Source organism: Oryzias latipes, chromosome 17 (genome assembly GCF_053564925.1).
Source record: "Oryzias latipes strain Hd-rR chromosome 17, Olatipes_Hd-rR_3.1".
NCBI classification, from domain to species: Eukaryota; Metazoa; Chordata; class Actinopteri; order Beloniformes; family Adrianichthyidae; genus Oryzias; species Oryzias latipes.
Window position 1 is genome coordinate 25,021,983 of NC_136253.1, and position 21,532 is coordinate 25,043,514.

The 21,532-nt window shown below is 39.4% G+C and overlaps 3 protein-coding genes and 1 non-coding gene across 6 annotated transcripts; 2 read left to right on the top strand and 2 right to left on the bottom strand.

Moving 5' to 3' along the window:
* Positions 1–41: 41 nt before the first annotated feature.
* Positions 42–8,547, bottom strand: bpnt2 (3'(2'), 5'-bisphosphate nucleotidase 2). The gene is made up of 8 exons (XM_004079145.5): positions 7,964–8,547; positions 7,191–7,263; positions 6,968–7,114; positions 6,266–6,422; positions 3,694–3,789; positions 3,236–3,397; positions 2,757–2,891; positions 42–1,394 (listed from the first exon to the last, which is right to left on the bottom strand). The coding sequence occupies exons 1-8, from the start codon at positions 8,080–8,082 to the stop codon at positions 1,252–1,254; spliced, it is 1,032 nt and encodes a 343-aa protein (XP_004079193.1). The 5' UTR covers positions 8,083–8,547; the 3' UTR covers positions 42–1,251.
* Positions 8,548–9,505: 958 nt separating this feature from the next.
* On the bottom strand, positions 9,506–16,457 carry dars2 (aspartyl-tRNA synthetase 2, mitochondrial). Of its 2 annotated transcripts, none has more exons than XM_004079279.5 (17): positions 16,152–16,457; positions 15,959–16,058; positions 15,731–15,797; positions 15,526–15,627; positions 15,350–15,445; positions 15,141–15,264; positions 15,015–15,061; positions 14,748–14,854; positions 13,094–13,163; positions 12,507–12,686; positions 12,120–12,227; positions 11,941–12,003; positions 11,595–11,747; positions 11,288–11,506; positions 11,104–11,214; positions 10,908–10,983; positions 9,506–9,929 (listed from the first exon to the last, which is right to left on the bottom strand). In XM_004079279.5, the coding sequence occupies exons 1-17, from the start codon at positions 16,306–16,308 to the stop codon at positions 9,745–9,747; spliced, it is 1,965 nt and encodes a 654-aa protein (XP_004079327.1). In that variant the 5' UTR covers positions 16,309–16,457; the 3' UTR covers positions 9,506–9,744. The 2 variants fall into 2 exon arrangements, with proteins under 2 accessions (XP_004079327.1, XP_078790246.1); XM_078934120.1 differs by having other exon boundaries at positions 15,731–15,820; positions 16,152–16,436.
* Positions 16,458–16,619: 162 nt separating this feature from the next.
* trnaq-cug (transfer RNA glutamine (anticodon CUG)) lies at positions 16,620–16,691 on the top strand. The gene has a single exon. It is a non-coding gene; the product is annotated as a tRNA-Gln (tRNA).
* Positions 16,692–17,278: 587 nt separating this feature from the next.
* Positions 17,279–21,514, top strand: cryz (crystallin, zeta (quinone reductase)). 2 transcript variants are annotated; one of them, XM_004079146.5, is made up of 8 exons: positions 17,279–17,509; positions 17,932–18,084; positions 18,178–18,341; positions 18,647–18,698; positions 19,526–19,675; positions 19,758–19,859; positions 19,932–20,027; positions 21,040–21,514. In XM_004079146.5, the coding sequence occupies exons 1-8, from the start codon at positions 17,402–17,404 to the stop codon at positions 21,199–21,201; spliced, it is 987 nt and encodes a 328-aa protein (XP_004079194.1). In that variant the 5' UTR covers positions 17,279–17,401; the 3' UTR covers positions 21,202–21,514. The 2 variants fall into 2 exon arrangements, with proteins under 2 accessions (XP_004079194.1, XP_011484933.1); XM_011486631.4 differs by having other exon boundaries at positions 19,758–20,027.
* Positions 21,515–21,532: the final 18 nt, after the last annotated feature.

Here is a 21,532-nt window from a genome sequence, read left to right on the forward strand (position 1 = left end):
ATAATTTCTGAAAAAAAAAAAAAAGATGACAATAGAAAACATTTTTCACAAATACGTCTTATATCAATTTATTCACATGACATATCCAGTTTAAATTTAGAAAGTCCAATTGTACAGCTCCTAGATAAATTCAGATGCACTGAAGCAGTAGTTGTTAAAAAATAAAATGTTTATGGCATAAATAAGGTAAACAAAAAGATGTACCTATCTGTTTTTCTCCAGACTTGAGGGCATTTCCCATTAAATAAAAGCATAAAAAAAATATTAGTAGAAGGCTGAAACAAAGTTTCCAGGTGGAAAAAGATTGAACAGATTTATTGGCACTTATTGTTAAGACATCCCTTACCCAGTGTGTGTGTGTTTGTGTGTATGTTTGTGTGTTTTTCCCCCCATTCTCCAGCACCCTTTAAATCACAAATGAACAAATGAATGACTATCCAGCAAACATGCAGAGACTGAAGATGTCAAAGAAAGTCTTTTGAAAAGAACCAACATGTGTCTTTACAGAATCTTATGAAACTGAAGAATTTAAAAAAAGTAATAACCAAAAAACATTCAGGATTTTTTTCTTCATAGCTTTGAAAACATTTGAAGTTTTCAACATATGAAGATGAATTCTCTTAATATATTGTGCTTTGTTTTATTGTCAAAATGTTGGGACAAGAAAGACGGACAGCTTGTCCACCATGAGCAATTTTAGAAATGAATTTGATCATTTTACATCCATTTGTAACAGTAAGTCATGATTTCATTAATAATTGTCGCTTATAATCTGTTCTTTAATCATCTGTATCATTTTTTTTATAATTTTCTTTAGCAAAAAGTATTTCCATCAGATCTCTCATCCCTACTTATAATTGTTAAAAAATAAGCAGTTTTTTTAGCTTAGAACATTTGAACAGTGAGGAAAAAAAAGGGTTACACTTTTGTGTTTTCAGTTTAAAACATCCTGACCTTTTAACAAGGCTGACAAACCAGTTTCACAGTGTTTTTAAATGTGTTCTGCCCAGTGTTAAAAAGTGAAAGCCGATTGTTTCACTGTACGAGAAGATGAGGAAAACAATGTCAGGCTCTTTTAAAGTGATGAAAGTTGAATGTAGAAGCGGGTTGGTTCCATAGTCCAATTTCTGTCCAAATCCTTTCGGTCCGATCCAAAGTTCAGTGTTCCATGAAGAAAGAAAACGTTGCAGGCCCACTGTGTTTAGTGAACTCGTTTTTTGAATAAAGCTAGCTTTCAACGGCTTATGTCCTTCAGTGCTTCTCAGGGTCCCAGTTTGGTAGTTTTTCTATTATAAACTTATGGTTCTCACCAATGGTTGCAACCAGCCCTCCCTTGTTGAGAGGAGTTCCACTATAGTCAATGTCCTCACCCTTCAGAGTAGTCATGTGTCCTCCTGAAAAGATACAAATTGTATTTGTTATTTTATAGTGCTTAGAATCACTGACATATTCCTCCATTGACTTAGATTCACAGGTTTGTGATTTTGTTTGATTTAGAGGTTTATGACATTTTATTAAATACGGAAATATTAAAAATAAAATTTAATATCACAGACCTGTTTCCGAACTTTTCCCCAATATCATTATTTAAGAAAAAAATGATTCACAAAAGTAGCGATTTTAACCAAACAAATGTGGAACTATCAATACACCTATTTTTGAATTTTTACGTTGAAACAGTAGCATTTTTGGCCAAAAAAAAGAAAGGTTTGATGAATTAGTGTTGAATCTTCTTAAAGAAGACAGAGGAGGATGCAAAACTGTATCTATTAAAGAAGGGTCTACAGCCATCGCACAGGGGGCCTAGATCCAAAACACACGTTAGGTCACAGAACGAACAAGATAAACATTTAATGAACACAGTAAAGCTACATTTTTAAACTTTTATATCGTAACTTAAATAGGAATTAAAAAAAAAGACAGGAATATTATTCCAGAATAAATCAACTTAAACTTTAAATAACTTTTAATATTTTGCTCTCCGTACAAAAAATATCCTGCCAAAATTATAAGTTAGAAATAAAGTAAACATTTAAAGAAAAAAACCTTCAAATTACTTTTATGTTATTTTATATGTAATAAAATAACTTCTAAATATCCCAAAAGATTTTGCTCCCCATAAAAACATATCCTGTCAAAATTATACAAATATGCACATTCTGCACCCTGGAAAAATAAATACAATTTCTGCTTTTCAACAAATCAAATCAGTTTTCTTTGCTCTTGTGTGGTTTTATCATATCTGGTCTGCTGGCATCGTGTTTTTAGGATCGAGTTCATTTCTGTTTGGTGTGCGGCGTCCTGCGTCTTTGTGAAACGTGTTAGTAATTTGTTTTTGTTTTTTTAAAACCTGGTATTGTGAATACATACATTTTTAGTTGTTAAACATTAAAAACTAAACCAATTAACAGAATCACTTTAGATTACTCAAAACATATTTGGTGTTTTCCTGATTGCTGCTTTAGACAGCCCTTGCTTCATTATGACTACAGTTGGGTGTTTAGTAGAGACTAATTTAGCAAATGTGCTTCTGCTTTAAATCAATTCTTATGTTCTTCCCTTTTTGTAAGATGGTTGATAATTTATTAATTAAATTGAGACTTTTTGTGCTTTGAGTACAGCGTTCCCCGTTTATCGCAGGTGTTACATCCTAAAAATAACCTGCAATAAGTAAAATCTGTGAAATAAAATTGAATCAAAACTACCGGTAAACTAATACACAAGGTTAAATAATATCCATTTCCGCTGGAACTTACCTAGTGCTTTAAGCAGCGCAGCACCTGCGCAGATATCCCATTTCTTAATAAAGGTAATGTGGACATAGACATCTGCTTGGTCCATGGGGTCAGAGTCGCTTGCAGCGATGTCCAACAGTGACAGGACCTTGTATCCTATAAAAACAAAATAAAGAAAGCACTTAGAGCGCGTTTTTGTCCTCTTAATGCAACTTAAATGTTGTTTGAGCATCAAGTGCAAGAATTTCCATGTAAATAGCACCCTGTACTCATGCAAAACATGACTTACTTTACACGTCATCATTTATCATTTGCACCAGTAAACTGTGTGCATTCAAAACATAAAGAAAGTGGGGGCAAAAATTTCGTTTAATACCAGAGGATTATAAAACTTTCAGGTTTTAGTAATAAAGTATTAAACGTTTAGTGGTAGCCTCATTCTTCCGATTAAACCCTTCATCATATAGAAGAGAAAATTAAAAAATATAACCTCAGCTCACCTGCTCCACCTGCCGTTATTATTGTTGTGCTATTTCCAAAAGCATCCTGAATAAACTTCTTCACTTCTCCTGAGTGGGAACGCGACACAATCACCTTTGGGGGGTTGTAACTATAGGAGGAGCGGGCCTGCACGTTTGATCCTTGGCCTACAAACCCCCAGGCTGAAGGAGTAACAAGAGTGGAGAACAGAGACAGACAATATCTGTTTTTCAGACCTCACATCTCAGATAAAAGCTCAGCGTTGCAGTTTTTTACTAGATCAGAAAAAAAAACTATAAAGACAGTTCAACATTTAAACACATTTATATCAAGATAAAGGACATCAGCGACTCAAAATGATGCTAAGATAACGTTTTTATCTGAACAACTCAACAAAACACCAAAATGATCATAGAGACAACGTTTAAAGCGCAAAAATGATGGTTTCAGACTCTGAACAGAGTTGAAAGAATTGTACCTGTGAGCCCTGTGAAGGGCAGGTGGATGACTCCAATCACTGGACGACCTTCCACAGCTACACACACCATGGTGGTCACATACTTCACAAGGCTTTCTGGGATACGTTTACCGGAGAGGGAACAAGGGTTTGGGTCAGAGACGAAAGGGAAGAAACAGGAACAAGTCAGCATTTTTGATTTGTGACAATAACAACAATGGAACAGAGTCAATATAATCAAGAATTTTCTTAATGGAGTATATCTAATACCATTTTATTTGTGAATCACTGAGGCATGAGCAACCCAATGCTTGCTGCACATTTTCCTATGCTGTAATGAACATAAAAAGATTATAAATAAATAAAGCAAATGTGTCTGCAACACTGTCTATGCATTAATAAGACGACCTGGTGTTTTGTTCTAGCACCAAACAGCCGATGCTGTTGAGAAACTGTATTAGTTAAAAAAAAATAATTTGTTGCTCCAACTGGATTTGCAGGTTCACATTTCAGATCCTGACGATTTCTATCAATGTTAGCCCAACTGGTTTTGCTGGTTTAGATGTCTTAGCATGACCAGCCTCACTGCACCCCGACCACACCATCATTTTTTAAATGTTTAAATGTGTGTTGACTTGGACTGATAAATTAACAAACAACATTAAACTCCTCCTTGAAGCATCTCAGTGGTTGACCTTAAATGAAACAAACAGCCTCCATTTAAAAAATGTTGCACAACAGGATCAGGACTTTTCATTCACCGGTTACGGCTGGACACACCCCAGACCTAGCACTTTGTGTTTTTAGACAGAACTAAACGGGAAACAGATACTCGGTCAGCAACAAGCACATGAGCATCGACACACAACCAAGCTATGACCTGGAACGATTGGGAACACCAAAGCTGATAAACCCCCCCCCCCCCCCCCCCCCCCCCGCTCTATCAGCTGACACCAATAGAGACGAAGAACAACAACTTTTAGAAAAGGACAGGATGCAGAGAAAAAACCAAAACATTTTGTTAAGTCAGTATGACTGGAAGTAAAGTCTGCAGTGGTGAAGTGAAGGTTGTATTCAGGTGGAAAGTGCATTAGTGCACGCAGGCGTATGCTAGTATGCGACAAAGGATCAATTTTAAAGTCCAGTTTTCAAACAGAAAAAAAGATCAAATATGAACATTCAAATCTTAAGCCTTTACTCAAACATGGTCCATGCAACGCAGGCTGAATCAACAAGCTAATAATGACGACTGTTACATTTCCTCCCCTGTCCTTTGTGCCTTAGCAATCCAACTACCAAAGCGTTAGCCACTCCAGACACTGACGGCTATTGTCCTGCTCCTTCTTCAGGTATCTTTGCCCTCAGACTTTCTTACCCCTGACACACTAAACTCAATAACCACAAGGCATGAAATGCATCCATCTTCTTTTCCCGCTTTGTTCTGACCTAAAAAAAAAAAGTCCTGCCAGGTTGGGTGGTCAGTTCAAACAAAGTCTTTATATGACAACAATTAATTTTCTTTTTGGCATCATTTGAATACATTTTCATTAAGGCTTCTTCACTCAAGAAAAAGCTTCAACTTTACTGGAGTCTAAGAATTCTGTCATTATGACTAGAAGAAGTGTGACTGAAAACCAAAACACTTCAGAAACTACTTTCCTTATTGTTGCTTTGACTTTCAGAACCGTGGGACAAAAGCTCTAAGAAAGAAAAAATCTTATCAGCACGTTGAGCTTCACTTGATTATAATGCACGTTTAACTAACCAACAGCTTTCAGGGTTACATTTCGACAATACAGAGCTGCTGCAGTTCAGACACGTGATGCAGGAAAAGTCAATAGTAAAAGTTTAGAGGGTCAGAGGACAAATCTGCTGTCAGGTTTGCTTTTAAAACATAACTTGCTCAACATAAACCACCTTCTGCAGTACAGCTTAAAGTTTGTTGGCCCAGAGGAAAGACTGGTTTCTGCTGAGGTAGTTTATACAGAGTGTGTACACATTTCAGGAAGTTAAACTTAAGGCTTTTTCTAAGAACACTAAAACCGTATGTACAAAGGAAACAGTCGGAATCTCCTGTTTCTTGCTGAGTCCATGCGATTAGACTGCCATTGTGCTAAGCGTTATAAAGTCTTTCCACAAACCACCACATTTTTCAAAGTTATCTCTCCATGAATTTGTACTTTCCAATTTTCCCCCCTTTGATGCCCATGAGCCAGTTGGGGTAAAATGATTTTACGACGAGTTCACAACCTTATGACACGGCGGATTCTAGAAATGGTCGTTTTTAAATGACAGGTCAGATTGACGAGAAAAAAAATGTAAGACCCATTTCGTGACAATTTAGAACAATGTATGCTTTTAAAAAAACAAAACAAAACAGTGTCAAAACTACAAAAAAAGACAATATAATCCATTGCAACTCTAGAAGTATTAATAACAATACCCAGCATTAGCTGCACAACACCTCTATTTTAAACGTCTTAAGCTCAATCACCCTGGAGTTATGAAGAGAACGTAAACACTAAAATGGCATCAGGAAGGAGAGCATATTTAACCCCTAGCTTTTGAAATTCCCAGTGGATGAACTTCATACCTGTGTACTCTTGAGTTGCATCTAGAGGATCGATCCACACAGTGATGCTGTCAGCTGGAACCTCTGTACTTTCCTTGACTTTTTCTAATATTTCAGCTGGTATTTTTTTGTCCCAGGTTACCGAATCCAAAGCGTTGTCACGTTCTTCACTGTGAACCTAAAAGTAAAGATGCATAAATATCGCACAACTAGCCAACACAATTTTTAAGAAAGAGTACACCTCCCTCATTGAGATCAACTTCTACCAGTGACCCATAGTATCTAGTTTAAAGACACACTCCCACCGTCTTTTAATTATGATTATGCCGTTTTTAGCCAAAATGAAACAATCTGTGTCGTTTTCTAAAACATAGTTTCTGCAGAGCAGCAGTAGTTCAATAGAGGGAACAACTATGAGGAAAACAAACACGTACACGAATCTAGTCGTCTACAAGTGGATGCATCAGAATGGAGCAGAGCAGGGAGCTTCATCTACTCGTGATTCACAAAGATTTGAATATAGAAATACTCAGAAATGCAATTTTAAATGTTTTATACATGTCCTCCATCATCAGACAACTGACTCAAGAACTTGTTTAAAAAAAAACACCAAAAACAATTTCCATCTGAGTGGGTCTTTCAGAATGAAATATTTTGCAATAGACCACACACACGTCAGCCCCCACACTCTTGAAGAAACGAGTCCACAGAGGCTGTACTCACTTTGACGTCTGGAAAAGTGTTGCTTAAAAGGTTGAACATCTTTCTGTGAGATTGCAAGTCACCCGTTGTCAGGAGCTCTTTGGCCCCCTCCCTCGTCTCTCCCTTTGATTTCTCGTTCAGGCTGTTCTCATTACGCACTCTTTTTACCTTGAAAGACATAAGAGAATGAAACGTCCATTCCAGTTGCTGTTATTAGGAGGTATTACCAGCAGGGACCACTTACCTCTTTACCACCGAGCACTGCAGCCTCCACCGAGACAGCTAGAAGTTCTCTCAAATCCACTTTTTTAACCTGTCTATAAACACAAAAAGACAAAGTATTTTAAGTCAGCTGCTCAGTTTAGTTCTAAGCTTACGACAGGCATCCTTTCATCCAACCATCTTCTTTCGCTAATCCCTGACTGGGTCGTGGGGGAAGCAGAATAAGCAAAGTTCCCTAGTTCAGCCAAGAGACGTAGTCTCTCCAGCATGTCCTGGGTCCTCCCTGGGGGCCTTCACCAAGTGGGACATGCCCGAAACACCTCCATGGGGAGGCGTCCAGACCGGATGCCTGAGCCACCTCGACTGGCTCCTCTCAATGTCATGTCATGTCTCTCTTTAATTGACCAAATTTGACCATCTAAAGAAGTAGTTCTTCAAAAAAAGCATTTTAATGTAGTCTAGCACGTCTGAAAAAATGCCACTCTTTTTTTTCTATATATATTTGTTAATCCATGACATTTTTTCTAAATGAGTTAGAAAAATTAAAAACAGTTGCAAAATCATTTAAAGCATTGACAATCATTACTGCTCCAATAAAAAGCAAAAGCTGTGGTACAGGCTGTGCATATTACATATATTTTGACTTTCTTTAGCTATGTGATCATTCACATCTCTAGGAGGCATATTTATAGAAAACATGCAATCACTGTTTTAAAAATCTTTGTTTTTATTATTTGTTCAAATCAGACTTGAGTCTTCAGACATGCTTAAGTTACAAACAGGGAAAATCCCGACCTGAAGGCAGAAAGACGGTTGGAAATCACTCCGGCATACAAATGGTAGATGATACCGAGTCCCAGCAGGCAAAACACCGCCACACCAAGTGGAGAGAGCCGAATCCCCATAGGTGCCATAACAGCAGGAAATATTCAGCTAAAAAAATGAAATAAAAAAAGCAAACAACTACTTCTCAGGCCAGAAAGCTGACGTGGCTCTCATATCATAAGCAAAAACTCTCTGAAATCCTTTGTGAACCCTGTGGTGCTGTTCCCTCGAAGATACTGACTCAGAAACCGACGAAACGAGCTTCTCTCTGCAGCTGACAAATCAAACTTACAGGGTTAAACAGTTAGCTAGCTGTTAGCACCCGACAACTGTCTACAAACAATGAGACAATTACTAAATGTCGTTTCTATTTGAAAGGACATTCCGCTTCTCCAACAGCTCAACAGAAACTTAATCTCGACATTCACTTGTTAAAACAAGCAATAAATTCAGCGGTGTCGAAGAACAAACGGAACAATCACAGCTCTGTTCCGACATTATTACTCTCTTCGTGTAGATGTCACGACTGGCTCTTTCTCTTCCGGGTTACCAATGACGTCACAGAATTAACCGGATGTCCTTATTTGTTTAACTCAAGCCTTCAAGATAAATATAGCAAAAGATCAATTGAAATAATTTAAGATTGGTTACGAACTTTTCTTAACATTGTTTTACGAAATTCATAAACGAAAAAAATGTTTTTAATGTTTAGAGTGTTTTTAACAGTACATCTTTCTTTTTTTGTCCACGTGTAATGCTTCTTTTTTTAAACAAAATAAATTTATTTTGAAAAGCGAAAGTTTTTTTACTTTTGTAATTTTGATTTAATTTTTCTAAACTGCCTGTTTATTTAATTTAACATCAAATTCTTTGTTTTGTTTAATCTTTTACTGCACATGGTTAAATCTTTTAGTACATGATGTTATACAACCTGATATTTTCTTTTTAGCTTTGCATTACCCCTTTTTCCTAAAAAAAAAAAAAAAAAAGTCCCATAAACAAGTTATTGTATTATGTACCTTCTACCTTCCTCTACTCCTCTCAGATGCCTCTCTGAGTGTAAAATATTTAAACTCCAAAGAGTGCTTCTGGGTAAAACACCCAACAGATATGGTCAACTGCTATTCTAGCCTTTGCAGCAAAACACACACCTCTTAAACATCTTTCTGTAACAAGGAATCATGGTTTACTCATTTACAACTTCTAATATACATTTTACCAGGTGAACAACCAACCCTTCTGTGTGCTGCACTGCCCCCTCGTGGTCTGCTTGGTTTACAACAATCTGAGATTTTAAACTTCTATACACTTTTAGAGAAGGCATGTCAAATTAAAATAAGGACATTTTAGGCTGTGTGAGGAGCGCAAGTGTCACAAAACCCGATTCTGACTTTTTTTTTATTCAGCAAGTTATTACACTTAAGTTTAAGTTTCTTTTAACGGCTCTTCTCTGTCAAGCAAACATATTTTTTTGTCCAAATCAACTTAAAATAAACACATTTATAGACAGTAGAAGGCATCTTCTTTGTTTTATTTAGACAGATTATAACAAAGTGAAATGTGAGTAATCATGCGGCAGTCCAATTCCCAACACCAGTTTAGTAGCAACAGATTTTCCATGACTTTTTCAAAGATGCTGACCCGTCGTTGTGTTCTTTGTATCGTCTATGCACACCAGCCTGCAGCCATTTTACTCTCCTCAGTCTTCTTGTTGGCAGCCAGGGCAGAAGGGGTAACAACTCTCGGTCCTCTTACTTTTCTTCTCCTCCTAGTTTGGTTGGCCATTTGACACAAATGTGGTAAGGCGTCAGGTCCTTGTCTGAGACCGTGTCAGGTGCCCGGCTCATGAGATCATGCCCACGGAACGACTTTGGGAATGCAATGACATCACGGATACTGGGAGCTCCTACAATAATTGACACCAGCCGATCCAAACCTGGAGGAATATTGAGGCAAAACAAAGAGTAGATGGATCTATTAGGTGATGTGACTGTCCTCTTAAGCATGGATCCCGTGCCAAACGTTCCTGCAGATTTTTATGTTGTAATAGATGCAACTCGAGTGTCTCAGGTGCGCAGTATTGTGTTAGTTTCGTGTTGTGTAAAACTTTCAAAAACCTGCATCCTTTTGGTTTTGTATCTTCAGTTTATGCTTTTAAACATATAAAACACCAAAGGTACTCCTCCCAATAAAAAAAAAAAATTGGTTGAAAATTTGTTTCAGTTAGGTCATTTCAAAGGAAAACCTGATAGATAATCTGGATAAAAAATATAATTTCAACTTTATGAGAGTGTTAAAGACCCATTCCAATTAAAATCAAGCTTTTTTGGTGTTTTTAACATGTTCTTTCATGATGGAGGGCAATCATTAGCAAAAGCTTAAATTACATTTCTGAGTATTTCTTTATTCAAATCAAATCAGGAGGAGACGAAAAAAAAGCTTCCGTTGTGACATACAAAATAAGCTGGGGGGCACGTAAGCTCCCTGCTCAGCTCCATTCTGTATCTACCACTTGCAGTCCTGTATGAGGGGCTGTAAGCTAGCGGGAGAGTGAGTAAACAGATGGGGGATAGGAACGAGGTGGGCTTGTTCTACATCAGATATGCATTTCTAATGAAACTCCTTGCGCTCTGCACAAACTATGTCCTAGAAAATAACAGGCTTTTTTTATTTTGGCTAAAAACTGTATAATCACAGTGACAAGACCACTGGGAACACTTTGAAAATAGATCAAGAGTTGGACTTTAAATAGAAAAAACTATAAAAAAAGAATAATGTTTCACTGAAATATGTGCATTATTTTCAATTTAATTAAAAACACAGAGGTGGTAAAGCTTGTCAACTGCATATTTATCTGCAATGTTTCAAAAGTAACTACAAAGTAACTACTGGTACAAAGCACAGTGGCTCTCACCTAGAGCAATGCCTCCATGAGGGGGCGCTCCAAAGTCTAGAGCCTCAAGCAGGTGGGTGAGCTGACTGGGATCTTCCTGGAGAAGAAATAGGTTGTGGTTAAATATTCCATAAGTATCTCTAGTTCGATTTTCAACAATTAGATAACTTTGATAATTAATGCCAACTCCCACTATGGGAGAAGTTGTGTTTCTGACCTTGAGGATGTTTTTTAACACGTAAAGCTGTTCTGACGCCCTGTGGATGCGGATGGAGCCGCCCCCAATCTCACAACCGTTCAACACCAGATCATAGTGCTGACCGCGCACCTGTGAGGGACAGGTAAAGTCACATGAAACTTTGTTTTCCAAGCATAAACAGGTGAAGCTGCTGCACGAGTACCTTGTGTGGCTCTGTGAAGAGTAAAGCAGTATCTTCTGGCAGTGGAGCTGTGAACGGGTGATGGGCCGACTCTAGTTCCTGCGGCTCGTCTTCTTTGGGCAAAAAAAGAGGAAAGTCGACCACCCAGAGAAAGTGGAAGGCTAAAGGGTCGCGGACTGAACGGCCGTGAGACTCCAGCAGCTCCGCACACTGCAGACGAAGACTTCCCAATAGAGGGCGCTGAAGGTAGAGCGGCAAAATGAAGACAAACCATTGTCCTACCCTCCCTCTGTCTTCCTATTCTCATCACAGAACGGTTGTAACGTACCACAGAGTGGAGGGTGCCAGCTGCTATCAGCAGAAGGTCTCCTGGTTGGGCTTGAGTCTTCCTTATCAGATCATCTGTCACAGAAGCAGACAGCAGCTTCTTCAGAGGAGACTTTAATGTCCCGTCTGTCCTGACAAGTACCAGGCTCAGCTCCTAAAAACAACAAAGTAATAAACATGAGGAAATACGAGCCAAAAAACACAAGTAAACCTAAAAAAAAAATCTAAAATTTTTGCATTTTTATTCTTTTTCATTGCAGTTTAAATCAGTCAAGCTTATCAAACAAGGCAAACAAAGTATTCGATTAGAAAATATAAAAAAGTATCATTAATAGAGGCAAATCTACCTGTCCAAATTGTGTGTTGGCTGTCTGTTTTATGGTCTCCAACTCTCTTCCAGTGAAAAGGTTCTGTCATCAAACACAAAGGAGGGAAAGAGTTTAGACATGGACAAATACAGAAAAATACAAATCTCAGTTCTATCAGTCAATAAACTGTGAACTTCATGGGAGGGTTTCCTTCTTACCGCTCCACAGGGAACAAGGATGGCTTGAATGGAGCCTTCTGGTTGGTCCAGAGCCGATCTGAGAAATTCAACTTGTGTTGACGAGAAAATATCACTGATGTCTGTCAGCTGCACAGACAGGGAAACACGGACATTGAAATGCATTCTGTCTTAAACTGTTGTTTCTTTAAACCAACTAATTTGCATCAAGGTCCAAACAGAACCAAAGTCCAAGTTCAGTTTGGAGCATGAAATAAAAGATTTTCAATTTTTTAATGATAGTTTTGCATTTAACATTAAATATGTTCATGTAGAAAATGCTACACTCATCCTAGAGCTCACAGTGTGTAAAATGATTTTGCTTCCTCATCCAACAATATCATTAACTGAGGCTCCTGGGGCCCCCACCTTCATGTTGAATCGTGTATCAGGTTTGTCCACTCCATAATCTCTCATGGCTTCCTCATATGTCATAGTCTGAAAGGGAACCTGAATAGAACCCTTCTCTGCAGGCCAGGAGTGCTGCAGCATGCCTTCAACCAGGGTCCTGATGCCTTCCTGGTCCACAAAAGACATCTCTATGTCCACCTGGATGAGGGAGACGAGTGAGAGGAAGTAGCGCGTTAGGAGAGTGCACGTGTAGGAAAGTGCATCCTAAAACAACCAGAGGCACACTGAGAGTGACCCCCAATCCTTGATCCACGACAGATCAGAGAAAGTTTAACCCTTGTGCTATCCTAGGCACTTTGACATTGGGAGTTGGGTCATCTAGACCCACTAGACAGTGTGCTGAACCTTTTTTCTTCAATGATTCTTGATCTTCACTGGTGTCCATGATTACATGAAATCTTTCCACCTTTATCCACCTTTGTCATGGTAGAGAGAACACGTCAATGTAAGGGTGGGGTCATCTAAGATAGCACTAGGGTTAATGGTTAGGGTAGGTGAGCGTGGTAACTACACCGGGGGGAAAAAGGCTCTGGACATGGACTCACCTGTGTGAACTCCGGCTGACGGTCTGGTTTGGAACCTTCATCTCTGTAACAACGAGCGATCTGAAAGTATCTTTCACAGAAGGAAGCAGATGTTACATCAAACAGGTGTGATTAATATAAGATATGTAAAGCCTTTGGTACATTAATATTACTATGTACTTTTATATTAATAAACCTGTAATACCACTCAAAAAGAAAAGGCATAACATGCCAGTCTGACAAATGTTTATGTAAGAGAAATTCTGCAGATTGGGTAGGTACATGCCATGGATTGTCTCTTTGCACAGCCAACACCTTGGGTCTTGTCTGGTGTGGTGCAGCTAGGGTTCTATCGCTTTGGTGCTCAGGAACTGCCCCGGTGCTGTCCATTGGTAGGACTTCCTGATATCAGCCATTTCACTCATGGTCCGGTGGTACATCCCATGTAGGGCCTTGATGTCCCATGATGAGCTGTCATCCAGCACTGTGTTTTCTGTACTCCCGCCTGAGGCATTTACTGAGCACACTCAGTTGGGGCCTTGTGCTTGATGTATTTGTCAGTCTTGGGATGTTTCTTCTAGTGCAGCTATTAAAGTAATTGTGCAATTTGTAGTACAAGCACCACGTTTGGCATGGATGTACCTTAGGATCCCCTCTTTCAGTAAAGTATGTTAGCCATCAGAAATTTCAAGATATATGTATACACTCATACACATGTATGATTCCTGTAGGGTATCAGATAACTGGTAGTGGGAAACTGTTTATTGCCCACATCTTGTTCTTGCAACTGAGCTAGCTTGTCAGGACTTGGAGGTATTTGACTGTTGCAGCTTTCACTGTTGCCTGTTGCAGGTTGCCATTTGCTTGTGGAACTCCAAGGTACTTGTAACTGTCCTCAATGTCTAGTATTGTTCCTTCTGGGAGTGAGACCCCTCCTGTGTGGACTACCTTGCCTCTCTTCATCACCATCCGACTGCATTTCTCGAGCCCGAATGACATCCCAATGTCAGTACTGTAGATCCTGGTGGTGTGGATCAGGGAGTCAATGTCACACTCGCTCTTAGCGTGTAGCTTGATGTCATCCATGTAGAGGAGGTGACTGATAGTGGCTCTGTATCTATGGTCAGTCTTGTTTATTTGTTTAGTAGGGTACTTTTTTATTTTAAGAATCAGAATCCTTTCTAGTCAATGCATCAACATTATAGCATTATCAGATTGGCGCTCCAAATTAAAAAAACAACATAAAATGACAATAAACAGTAAACTTTAAACATAGTAAAAAATTATAATAAAGAATAAAAAATGAAGAATAAATAAAAAAAACAAAATGTTAAAAAAAGTTTTCCCAAGATAAAAACGCTGATTGCTTTCTAGAGATTTTGTGTTACAAAACTGTTGATTACAAAATAAAAGAACCATAATTCGAATATTGGTTGTATAAATGTACTCTTTCAAATTAATGTATATTTATATTTTAGCCCAATATGAAAAATTTTGCAGCTTTGCATTTTCAGGAGAAATGTTTGCAAACCGTTCCTGTTTCTGCAGCACTCTTTATGAGTGACATGCTCCAGTGTGCAAATAACTTTAGCCTCTTTTATGGTAAATTTCAGTCAGTAAAAAACACACAGTTATTAGAAATATATCCAAATTTTTCGCATTTTTGGGCACTTACCTGTCCACACCTGCAACCATGAGGAGCTGCTTAAACTGCTGCGGACTCTGGGGCAAAGAATAAAACAGGCCCGGCTCTCTGGAGGGAACCACAAACTCTTTGGCCCCCTAAAACACAAAGCCCACTTTCCTGTGAATATACACCATTATGTGTCTGTGTGTGGGAGTTTTAACTTCTTTATATATTTGTTTTATTTATCCATGAGCTGAGAGGAATTTGTTAAGATAAATATTTTCTTTTCAATGATAGAAATGAGGGTCATCGTACCCCTGGTGTTCTTTTGAACAAAGTCGGTGTTTCTACATCAACAAAACCTACAAACAGAGGAAGCAAACACAATCATGGAGCTGTTTGCAATAGACCAATGAACTACTAAAAGAACATTACTCTTACCGTGCTCATTGCAGAGGAATTCTCTCATCTTCATCACCAGCTGGGATCTCAGACGGAGGTTCTTCTGCATCCGTGACGACCTCAGATCCAGGTAACGATACTGCATCCGCAGAGACTCCGACTTCTGCACAGTCAAACACAGCAGCACCGTTCCTTTACATTTTATTACAAAACACATTAAGGAACAAAGGTTACTTTAGGACACTTACTTTGACAAACTCTTTTATCTCAAAGGGCAGCTTCTTGGACACATTAAACACTTCCACATTTTCAGCCAGAACCTCAATTTCTCCTGTCGGCATCTCCTGGTTTGAAGATGAACACATTTTTGGAGAAGTTATTGATTCAAATGGTTTACAGGTAAAAAAACATTTTGCACACAAACCTTATTTTCCTGGCCAGCAGGTCGTTTCCTGACTGTTCCGGTAACCATGATGACTGACTCGACAGTGAGATCACACAGATCTGCTTTAACTTTACTTGCAGACTAAAAAAAAACAGAACCTTATACGGTCAAAGGTTATAATTATGTTGTCTTTTTTCCCAGATTCATTGATTCTAGCAGTTTAAATGCTAGAAATCTTCCTTACCTCTTCTTGAGGAACAAGGATTTGTGTGAGGCCACTAAAATCTCTGAGGATAACAAACAGGTCTTGCCTGTTGACAGAAGAGTGATGCTTCTTTACGAACAAAAAAAAAGGACAAGTATTTCTTTAAGTTGCCCGATTTGTGTCAAGATAAACAAATAAATGGATAAAATGCAGCTTTTCAGTCCATTTTAAAACATCTAAACAATGACATGAGATTTTAGGTCATACCTGAGGTATTGGACCCAGCCACACAGGGTCACCCTCTTTCCCACGTGATCCACATTCAGCTCCCCACAGGTGTGACTCCTCAATGACAGACTGCTGGGACCTGACACCATCACAAGACAGTAAATAATGACAAAGTCTATTGTTGTAAGCTATTACCAGTCTCCCTACAGCTACCACTGTGGATGCAGAGCACCTGTAGAGGCAGGAGGAGGAGTGTAAAGTCTAGTAGTAGAGCAGCTCGAGGATCTGAGTTGAGGTCTCCACAGCAGAAGTCCCCCACATGAAGAGTGATACCAAACACTGCGAGCCCCGAAGAGCCTCCGCAGCAATAATCTGCATCTTGTTGCCATCGCTGTCAAACTTATCTGAAGGAGCTCTAAAACGGTTCGGCCTGGTTCCGCACCTCCGATTTTAACAAATTTCCGCTCATGCCGATAAAATAGTCAAGGATCATCCCTATCCGGGCAACATGGACGGATGTGACGTAGTGATTCAAGGCGGAAGGAATTTGTGTGCGTGTTAATTTGAAGATTTTATTTTAAAAAAAGTCAGAAGAAAAAGAAACAAAACTAGAAACGTCGTTTATAACAACAGATAGACATATTGTAGCAAACATATTCTTGAAATGAATTGAGTAATTTTGGCTGAAGTGGCAGTATGAGGTTCCATGGTGTAATGGTTAGCACTCTGGACTCTGAATCCAGCGATCCGAGTTCAAATCTCGGTGGGACCTTTCTTTCTTAATTTGAGATGCGATTGAAATGTTTCATGAAAATGTTCATAAATGATTTTGACATTATTTACTGATTTATTTTTTAAACTTTTCTTCTCTCTTGAAATATATATTTGAAAAAAGGGTCATTCAAGAGTGCTTTTTATTTAAACATAATCTTAATGACACTTTATTTTCCTTAATAACTCATTAACATATTTATCAAAGGGCTCTCTCACATCTTCTGCAAGTGGAATTTCACCTAAGCTCTGGTCCTCTACCAGAGATCTAGGAGCTTGATTGTCACCCTCACCTTCCAAGTCCTACAGGATCTTCGCTCTCTCATTCTCTACCACTTTTGGAGGTGTTTCCCACTTTGACCTTGGGGTCTCCAGTCCATACTCCACACACATGCCACTTGGTTATTATGACACACAGCTTTGTTTTCATGTTTACTTTGTTATGTAAAGTTATTTCAGTCTGTGTGATAAGATCAGTTTGTGTGATAACAGCAAATATTTTTAAACTATTCAAACAAACAAAAATAAAAAATATTAATGAACATCAACAGGGATTTCTTCGTTCAGTGATATTTTGTCATATGGACAGAGGAGGGCGCTGTAGAATCAAATCCATTAAATCCTTAGAAGAAGAAGAAGAGTCCTCGGGGACACTCCGGGGGCTGGCTGTCAGTGAACTTTGACCTGCCCCTGCAGGGTGAGAGTGCAAACATGTCGGGCAGCAGACTGATGAGGGCCATCAGAGTGAGTGAGTTCGGAGGCCCTGCCGTCCTCAAACTGTGCTCGGACGTTCCGGTTCCCGTGCCCGGACCCAGACAGGTGAGACGCACGGAATCCACAGGTGAGCTCAGGCTGCAGTGTGGAATGAAACACCGCTGCAGGGAGGGAGTCCACTCTGAAAGACGTCGCATCATCATGCTCCCGAGGAGGCTTCTTCAAAACATCAATCATGCCTCTCTCTCTCTTGATTTTGTCTTTTCCAAAAAACTTTATTGCAAATTGTAAAATGACAGATTCAGTTACACATTAAGACCAACTGCAAAAATCCAGATTTAATGAAATAACAAATGAATGAAATGTTCTCAGTGGATGCACACTACAAATTAGAATAGAATAAAACTTTATTATTCCCAAAGAGGGGCATTCAACGAGAGAAAAAATAAATAAGAGATTGTAAAGATTGTTTAGGGTGTTAAAGACCTCTGCCACAGTCATGCCTGCCATCTGTGACTCTGATGAAGGTGTTGATCCATGTCCGGGCTTGTGGAGTTAATCCTGTGGAGACCTACATCCGCTCTGGAGGCCACGGCAGGAAGCCGACCCTGCCCTACACGCCTGGCACTGATGTGGCAGGAGTGGTGGAAGCGGTTGGAGATGGGGTCACTGCGGTGAAGGTCAGAGGGGGAAAGTATATTTGCATTTCCATCGCACTCAATAACCAAAATCCAAATGACCCGCTTCAGTCTAAAAGAGTTTCTGTTCTTCAGGCAGGTGATCGTGTCTTCACCACGGCCACGGTGTCTGGAGGTTATGCCGAGTTCACTGTGGCAGCTGAGGACTGTGTTCACTGGCTGCCTGATGCATTGGACTTCCCTCAGGGATCAGCCATAGGCATTCCTTACTTCACTGCCTACAGAGCGCTTGTTCACAAGTAGGTATCAATGTCGTTGGGTTTGACAAGCCGTGTATAAATTCAATCTTTTGTTATGAAACTTTTTTTTTCTTTTAAAGACCCACTCCGCTCTGTAGAAAATATGTCCAATATAACGACACAGGTATTTGACTAATCATCAAAAGATGATCAGAGTGGAACTTTATAGAAAAGTCTAGAACGGAAATCAACGCAAAACTTTGTAGATTTTTTTTCTTGACCAAACTTTCAAGAAGATCGATTTTTAACCTTGTGTAGCAAATTGTGTCAATTCAATTTTTGAATTAGTGTTTTGTCTGCTGCAGGGCTCGTGCCAAAGCCGGGGAGACGGTCCTCATCCATGGTGCCAGTGGAGGGGTGAGGTTCAATCTTTACAAAATGGGAAACATGAAAGCAGATGACATCCATTAAAGTCCCACTCCAATAATCCTTTGGTCTATTGCAAAAGTGTTTTTTTTTTATTAATATGATCATACCATTTTCTAGGACACAGTTTCTGCAGAGCGGCAGTAGTTCGCTAGTAATTTGCTTCCAAGTTGCTGACGGGGAGCAAGCCCGCCCCACCTTCCCCTCCGTGTTGCTGAGAGCCTTCTGTTTACACGCTCTCCCACTAGCACACAACCCCTCACAACCCCCAACCTAACATTAGCGGTGCAACAAAAATGGGGAGCAATATTGGTGCTATCCAGCCGTACAGTTTTGATCCAGATTCCAGCTCAGACGAGGAAAACAAAGACGTACATGGATCCGTTTGTCTGCAAGTGGAAGCATCGGAATGGAGCAGAGCAGGGAGGTTTATTTATGTCACAAATGAACTCAGAAATGCAATTTTAAGCTTAATTTTCTAAATATATATGTCCTCCATCATGTAAAAAAATCCCACAATGTTAAAAACACCAAAGAACCCAATATTCCTCAGAGTGGGTCTTTAAAGCAGACGTATTGTTAAAATAGGGACTTTCACATCAAATTGTAACAGATTTCCCCAATTAAAGTTGCTTTATTTTCTTCAGAGATTTTAACATTTATTCAGATAGACGAAAAAACCCTGAACTGCGTTTTTGTGTCCTGACTTCACTTTCAGGTTGATTAACGTGAATATGACACCCAGAGTTTAAATGCTCTTCTGATCGTCTGCTCTGAATTGCTTTAAACTGCTGTCCATCCGTGTTTTCCACCACCAGGTGGGCGTGGCCGCATGCCAGCTGTCCCGCGCTCTGGGCCTCAGGGTTCTGGGAACGGCAGGGACACCTGAAGGAATGAAACTGGCTCTCAGCAACGGAGCTCACCTTATTTTCAACCACAGAGAGGAGGGCTATACGGACAAAATCATGGTATCCAGTCATAAAACCAAAAAAAAAAAAGATTTGGACTATCGAGAAGTTGCTGGGTGGATTTGATGTTTGTCCATTGCAGGAGGCCACAGGCGGTGCTGGTGTAGATATCATAGTGGAGATGCTGTCCAATGTGAACCTCAGCAAAGACCTTCAGATGATGGCCTTTGGAGGACGTGTTACCGTCAGTATGAGTCCAGCATCTGTTCCTATAGGTGTTCACAGTCAATCTGTGGAGTTTACCTTTTCTCGGCAGGTGGTCGGCGCCAGAGGCTCCATAGAGATCAACCCTCGAGATACCATGGCCAAAGAGAGCAGCATCATGGGAGTGGCCCTTTTCTGCGCCACACAGGTAACCGTGCTGATGCATCGGAATGCACCACTTCAAGTGACCTTTCATCGCGCTTTTCCCCCTAAAGGTGGGGCTGAGAATGAACCCCTAAAGAAATGAAAACATAAAGATTTTTCGTGGATTTTTTTTATCGCAGGAATTACTTTTTATTACAGCTGCATTTTAGTAGATTAAAAGGAATTAAACCTGTTGATTTACTTCAATAGTGCAGTTAAAAACTGTATTTGCAGTTAACTGGAATAGAATAGAATAAAAACTTTATTGATCCCTCAAAGAGAAATTATCTTGTTACCGTAGCTCTACTAAAGCAGCAGATAGATCATAAATAACAATAAAAGTACACTTAAAAAATAAATAACAACAATTATTATCCAGTATCTAATAGCTGATGGGAAGAAAGATCTGTGAAATCGCTCCTTGGTGTTAAAGTATCTGCCTGAAGGAGTTCCTCAGTGCATCCAGTCTCATGCAGAGGAGGATGAGGAAGAGGAATTGTCCTGATCCACAGAGACGTGGCCTCCAGTTCGCGCCTACAGCCCCTCTGACCATCACCGGGACATTCATGCACATTCACACACCAGTGGAGCCACACGGGAGGCTTGGAGGGTGAAGTGTCTGGTGTCCAAGGTCACAACAACAGTTGACTAGGGGGGGAAAGGGGGGATCGAACCTTCGATCCTCCGATCTGCTCAACCATCTGAGCCTATGCAATGAATCGTATATCAGTTTTTATCTTGGATACTAAAATAGATAAACGTCAAAGCAGAGAAAAGGTGAAGTTTCTGAACTTCAGGTCTGCTTTGATCATTTAAAGGCCATCATTTTTCATTTCCATGAGCAAACATGCAGGACTTTAACATTTTGTAACATAATTTAAAAAAAAAGCTGAATTCCTCATTTCAGAAACATGAATGTTGTCAGAGTTAAATAAAAGTTCAACAAAAGTGTTGTTGATGAGGTTGACTGTCAGTTCCTGTTTCTTACTCTGGTTTTCCTCCTCTTTGTTTCTCAGGAGGAGAAGAAGGAGTGTGCAGCGCTGCTCTATGCTGGGATGGAGGCTGGTTGGCTGCGTCCCGTCGTTGGTTCCCATTACCCTCTGGAAAAGGCAGCTCAGGCCCAACATGACATCATCGAGTCTCCTGGGGCTTCTGGGAAAATTGTCCTGACCATTTAATGACGAGCTGGAATTTTTCTTCTTTGCAACAAAACACAAGGAAACATCTCATTATTGAAGATACTTAAGTTAATCATACGTGATATATTAACATTACGCACGTAGATCAAGCACCATACTATTTACATTTTTAAAAGATAAAAACTTTGACACTTAAAAAAACTTTTTTAGATACAAAAATCTTTTTTTTTATAATATGTATGTGATTTTTTTTGTCTTCTCTACATCCAGTCTGGTTTCAGCTCAAAGTTTTGTGAAATGAGTTGATTCACCTATAAAATAAAAAATAAAATAAATAAACTTGGAAAAAAAATGAATTCATTTGCCTCAC

Bases quoted from the DNA above. Each gene is read 5' to 3' on its own strand.
- bpnt2 (XM_004079145.5), bottom strand. From the start codon at position 8,082: ATGGCACCTATGGGGATTCGGCTCTCTCCACTTGGTGTGGCGGTGTTT. The intron at 6,423-6,967 runs GTGAGTACAGCC...CTTTACTTTTAG, and splicing joins ACACTTTTCCAGACGTCAAA to GTTCACAGTGAAGAACGTGA. The intron at 2,892-3,235 runs GTGAGCTGAGGT...TTGTTTTTATAG, and splicing joins AATAACGGCAGGTGGAGCAG to GATACAAGGTCCTGTCACTG.
- dars2 (XM_004079279.5), bottom strand. From the start codon at position 16,308: ATGGCAACAAGATGCAGATTATTGCTGCGGAGGCTCTTCGGGGCTCGC. The intron at 12,004-12,119 runs GTAAGAAGGAAA...GTTTGATGACAG, and splicing joins TCCTTGTTCCCTGTGGAGCG to AACCTTTTCACTGGAAGAGA. The intron at 10,984-11,103 runs GTCAGAAACACA...TTTCTTCTCCAG, and splicing joins TGTTAAAAAACATCCTCAAG to GAAGATCCCAGTCAGCTCAC.
- cryz (XM_011486631.4), top strand. From the start codon at position 17,402: ATGTCGGGCAGCAGACTGATGAGGGCCATCAGAGTGAGTGAGTTCGGA. The intron at 18,342-18,646 runs GTAGGTATCAAT...TGTCTGCTGCAG, and splicing joins TACAGAGCGCTTGTTCACAA to GGCTCGTGCCAAAGCCGGGG. The intron at 20,028-21,039 runs GTAACCGTGCTG...TTTGTTTCTCAG, and splicing joins CCCTTTTCTGCGCCACACAG to GAGGAGAAGAAGGAGTGTGC.